Below are 5797 nucleotides of genomic sequence, written 5' to 3' on the forward strand. Positions count from 1 at the left end.
GTGGCAACTGGCGCAGTCGCAGTGTAGTTGGTGACGTCATTTATCATTTTTGGGTCAAAGGTAACCGCAACATAGGTCGAAGGTCGGAATGTCAGTGTTGTCCATCGATCCAGGCTGGTACAGTCAAGCTGGCTTGTTCTGCTAGAAACGTTCATTGGTATGTTTCATTTATTGTTCGCTCCTTTACCGAATAGATTACCGAATACGTTTTATCCATATCATGTCAAAATACATAGTCTGAAGACTCTGAACCGAATACAATTAGTTACATACAAGCGTAAACACATTTGCGAATTGTAAAAAAAAATACCTTCAATATGACAACAAAAACATGAAACATAAATATCATAGACAATTTATCATTTTGATAGAATACAACTGTAAAAAAGCTAGTTCTGAATATCGAAAAAGGCAGCCTGTTAGTTTAAAGTATCTACCCATGTACAATATCAACCATAAACAGACTCATTGTTAGGACAAATTAGTCAGTCAACTACCTTTATTCTGATACTGTGAAGGCATTTCTAAAAGAATGAAGATGTCAATCTAATGATTATTTCTGGATGAAAAGTCAAACCATGTTATAGGGATTTTTTCATGAAAAAGTGACTCACTTGGCACACACCTGTACACCTTTTTATGGGAGTACCCCTCCCCCAGGAGTGATTCCAAATTCACTCAATTTTAGAATAGGTGGGCTAGGTAGATTTCTTTATATATATGTATATATATATATATATATATATATATATATATATATATATATATATATATATATATATATATATATATATATATATATATATATATATATATATATATATATATATATCTTTTTCATATGTGAGTGTCTAGTTCAGGTAGTTATGTTTTCCGTTGTTTTCCATATAGTCTCTGTGTTAATGGTTTCTTCTCATCAGATGTACAACCATTACAGATTGGAAGAACAGTTTTATATTGTTATATCACTTTCCACACCCACTATTTCTTGTGAGACTTCACAATATTTGCGATTTTATTATTCTTTTCTTCTCAAATATGTAAAAAAAAAAAAAAAAAAAAACAAGTTTAGGGTCGGCAGTGAAAAACTAGGTGGGGTTGGGTAACCGGAAACAAATTTTTTAAGGCGTAAGCAGACCATAAATGAATCTTTGTATTTTCTTTCTCTCCAGATATATGTATGTAGCTAATTTACAAAAATGGAACCTATGGCAGAAGACATTCCTTCATCATCTTCACCTTGGCAACCACCTGATGAATCTTTTACCAAGGTGATTTTGAAAGAAGGCAGTGGATTAGTCAAACCTAATGAAGGCTCCACATGTATAGTACAAGTAGATTCATTGGCTGGACCATATCACGTGGGTGAAAGTATCACTGGCTATCCATTACAGAAGGAGGTTGAGATATGTGTTGGTGACTTTGATGCAGATTTATCAGAACTTTTTGATGTATGCTTCGAATCAATGAAATCTGGAGAAATTTGCCAACTTGATATTCCAGAATCAACCTTGCTAAAACATCTTGGAGACAATTTCAAAGATATCAAACCAGACACCATTACCGATGTGGATGAAAAACATGAACTTGTTGCAAAATTTAAACTTGAACTAAAATCTTTCATCAGGGTGAAAGAGATTTGGAAACTCTCAGCAGACGATAAGATTGAGAGAGCAGAACACCAGAAAATGAAAGGAACAGCTTGTTTTCAAAGTGGTCATATAACAGCAGCTGCCAGGAGATATAGCAAAGCTTTGAAATTTCTCATCACAGTTGGAAATAAAAGGGACCAGGAAGACTTATCTGAAAGTATGAGAGACAAATACAATACAATGAAATGTTCATGTCTGCTAAATTTATCTGCATGTGTACTCAAAATGAAACAATTTGACAAAGTTGTTAGTTTATGTTCAGATGCACTAAATATCAATGCAAACAATGTGAAAGGGTTGTACCGTAGAGGGCAGGCTTTATCTAGACTAAACGAGTTTGACAGAGCAAAGGAGGATTTTGAAAAAGCTCTAAAACTTGAACCACAAAATAAGGCAGTGAAAGATGAAATGGTAGCACTGAGTAGGAGAAGGAAACAACAGGATGAGAAGTATGCCAAGGCTATGAGTAAAATGTTTGGTGGTCCAGTCAAGGAATAAATATCAAAAATTACCTATCCCATGCTTTTACACTGTACAAGTGATATACAATACTAGATAATTACAAAACCTATCTTGTCAATGTTGATACATGTCTAATAAATTGTGTATATAAAATTGTCTCTCAGTTCATACTCTGGTCAAGTCACACAAAACATGGCTAAAAGTACATTACAATACACACAATGCAATACAATACAATACAATACAGTTCAATGCAATACAATACAATACAATACAAAATCTTGTTTTGTCAATATATACTACTTACAGGTTTGTTTGTCTCTCAATTACCCTGCTTAAGTCACACTATAAGGTTACAATAGAACACAATAATGATACAATACAATACAATGCAATACTATTCAACACAATCAATGTTTTTGTAAAAGACTGTAAGCAGATAAAATATACCGGGGTTCCCTTGTAATTTTACCAGGGTTCCTAAACGATACAAATGATATGCAATACTAGACAATTACAAAAACCTTTTTTGTCAGTGTTAATAGATGTGAAACAAATTGTCTGTATAAAATTGTCTCTCAGTTCATACTCTGGTCAAGTCACACAAATCATAGCTAAAAATTACATTACAATACACTCAAATACAATACAATACAAAATAATACACTACAATACAATACAAAACCTTGTTTTTGTCAGTATATGTACTTACAGATTTGTTTGTCTCTCAATTACCCTGGTTAGGACACACACCATATCAAAGGTACAATACAATACTATACAACACAATCAGTGTTCCTGATAGGGGCTGTAAGCAGGTAAAATCTAGTGGGGTTAGTCATTTTACTGGGTTCCCAATCAAAATTATGGTAGATTGAATGGGAAACTTAGAAGAGGCCTGCTGTACACTTGGAAGAGACACTGATTCTTGGAGTCCATGAAAGTGTCACCTACCGGGGAAACAAACTCGAGAGCTAATCACCACTTTCATCCTGCCCCCCCCCCCACCCCCAAAGTTATTGTTTCAAGTCCATTGTATCTTGTTCTTTTTATAGGATAGGGCTATTCTATATGAATATACATGTGTCACATGTTTTATCCATTTAAAATACATAGCCTTATCTATTAACATAGAAACTCAAAAGACCTACTGTACAAGCAATGAGGCACAAGAACATCCTTTTTTGCACCATTAGAGAGTTTTTGTGAGCATACTATTTGCTGGCTAACCAAATCAATTTCCATCGAAAAAAAACTTTTGAATAACTAAGATGATTATTTTATAACACGATCACAATTAAAAACTCACATTCAAGGTTATTTATAATCCAAACCTGAAAACAGACTGAGATTATTTGAAATGGATGCAATATCATCAAATTGGGAAACAATTGAAAGGGACACAGTCCTCAAATAATCATTTCAAAACAAACCAGTAATAACAAATGTCGAACCACAGACATGAAAAGATCTTTTCCTCATCTGTGGTCAATTCGATTGGGCCATGAAAGTATCACCCATGATAAAACTCAGTGAAATTTTGGAAACAGGGAAAGATAAATATATAACATGTTTGGGTTACCAGAGTACCACATTCATAAAGTGGTCAGATATGACACCTCTTGACGTGATGTGTAATTTTTGACTGCCTTTTTTGTGTGTATTTTTTGCATTTTTCAGATTAACTACTCAGCAACTTTGTTTTTTAACTATAATATGTGTGGGGTAATCATGTGATATTACTCATTAATATGCAAGTATGAGAGAAGTCGGGGGTTATAGCATATATTAACATAAACTACAAAATGTAGATTAAAAGTTTCTAACTACCACTGGGGCATACATTCCAAACATGAATATCGTTTTATAGCACAACTGAACTAGGTTCAGTAGGGCTATAGGCATGGTGAAATGTGTGTGTGTGTGTGTGTGTGTGTGTGTGTGTGTGTGCGGGGGTGGGGGGGGGGGGGTGGATGGGTGTATGTGAATGTGTGTGTGTGTGTGTGTTATTGTTTTATTGATGCATTGAAATCATTAAATCTTTTATGGGTTACTTCACATCTCAATGTCAATGGCATCAAGATTAATCTCTGTTTGAGATTGCTTGGAAATGCCGTTAATAGCACAGCTGAATTAAGTCATAGACACTATCTATGATTAAAACAGGTTCATTCATGCTACAGACATAAAAAGAGCATCTTGTGATCTTCATAAAAAGAGCATCTTGTGAGCTTAAACTCAAAAACTACTGGGTAGATCGTTCTGAAATTTGGTGGGAACATTTTTAGGGGTGTTTAGAATTAGAATTATTTAGGGCATGATGATCCCATCATTGATATGCAAATTAGATATAAAAATGTGTCTTTTCGGTCAAAAATCTTGAATTCCAAAACTACTGTGCACATTTGGCTGAAATTTAATGGTGATTGATCTATCGGTATATGTATATATGAAAAAACGTTAAGCTTATAATGTTCTCGTCAGTGATACGCACATTAGTGTAAAAATGGGAATTTTGGTCAAAAACTTATATCTCAAAGTACACTGTCAATGAGACTGAAACTTGGTGAGATGTTTCTAGAAGTGTTATACTGTAGATTTTCTACAAAACATTTTGACACACTTGGTCCTAGTAACCATGACCACACCCTTAACAACAACCAAACGGCAGTATATGTTGGTCAAATAACATCATCTGGGAGGCAAGTGAGTAAACATTCAAAAAATGTATGCAGATTTCCCTTGCAACCATGTCCACGCCCATGGCAACAGCTAAACGGTGGTGTGTTTCACAAAGATAACAGGGATTCTTAGACAAGTGATGAGCAATGTAAACATTCAAAAAGTGTATGCAAATATGCCTAGCAACAAGACCATGCCCATAACAACAGCCAAATAATATCATATATTGCAAAGCAAAAATAGTATCAGGGATTCATATAGACAAGTGAACGAACATTCAAAAAATGTCTACAAATATGTCTAGCAACCGCCAAATGATTGCGTATATTGCAAAGATAACAATAGGGTTGGATAGGCAACTGGATAGTCTTTCTGCAAATGAAAACCTATATACCCAGCTTGTGGATAAGCATTTTTTAAACTACAGTTGTGCTACAATCATTGGCGCTATTTTTTGAAAATATTACAACTGGCTGACAACCTGGCTCTACGTCACAGTCTCTTGTAATTGTGGGATATTGAGTATTACACAACTGAATATGTTTGCATTAAATCATGTACTTCATTTCCATACTGCTATGATTCTCACTCATAGGAGATCTGCATACCATGAGGGAGACTTGAAGAAGACGGTAAAAATATCAACAAAGTTTTAAATGTTGTTTTCAGAAACTGTAAGAGTATGTTTCTAGTCCTTCAGTAACAGTTGTCAACATGTAAAATATTTTGTGCCAAAACATGGAAAAGAAATGTATTGCGATATAATCCGTAGTGCCTGCAGAATCAAGTTAAACCTGTATATATGTTGATAAAACGGACGATAACAGTTAAAAGGGCAAATTTTAAATAACAGCATGCGGTGCTATTATTCAAGTATAAAATGGCCACTGTTGTTGAGTCAACAAGTTGTTTACCTCGAAACTATTCAATTATAAATTCGGTCACATCATATCACATGGCGACTTAATTATGTCATACACGAATTTGGCACTAATATCAGA

At 34.4% G+C, this 5797-nt stretch overlaps 1 protein-coding gene across 1 annotated transcript; it reads left to right on the forward strand.

The window, feature by feature from the left end:
• Positions 1–104: 104 nt before the first annotated feature.
• LOC144440676 (uncharacterized) lies at positions 105–2150 on the forward strand. The gene is made up of 2 exons (XM_078130061.1): positions 105–157; positions 1173–2150. The coding sequence occupies exon 2, from the start codon at positions 1200–1202 to the stop codon at positions 2148–2150; it is 951 nt and encodes a 316-aa protein (XP_077986187.1). The 5' UTR covers positions 105–157; positions 1173–1199.
• The last annotated feature ends 3647 nt before the right edge of the window (positions 2151–5797 follow it).

Source organism: Glandiceps talaboti, chromosome 10 (assembly GCF_964340395.1).
Source record: "Glandiceps talaboti chromosome 10, keGlaTala1.1, whole genome shotgun sequence".
In the NCBI taxonomy this organism is placed as follows: Eukaryota; Metazoa; Hemichordata; class Enteropneusta; family Spengelidae; genus Glandiceps; species Glandiceps talaboti.

Coding starts and splice junctions, on each gene's coding strand:
- LOC144440676 (XM_078130061.1), top strand. CDS start 1,200: ATGGAACCTATGGCAGAAGACATTCCTTCATCATCTTCACCTTGGCAA.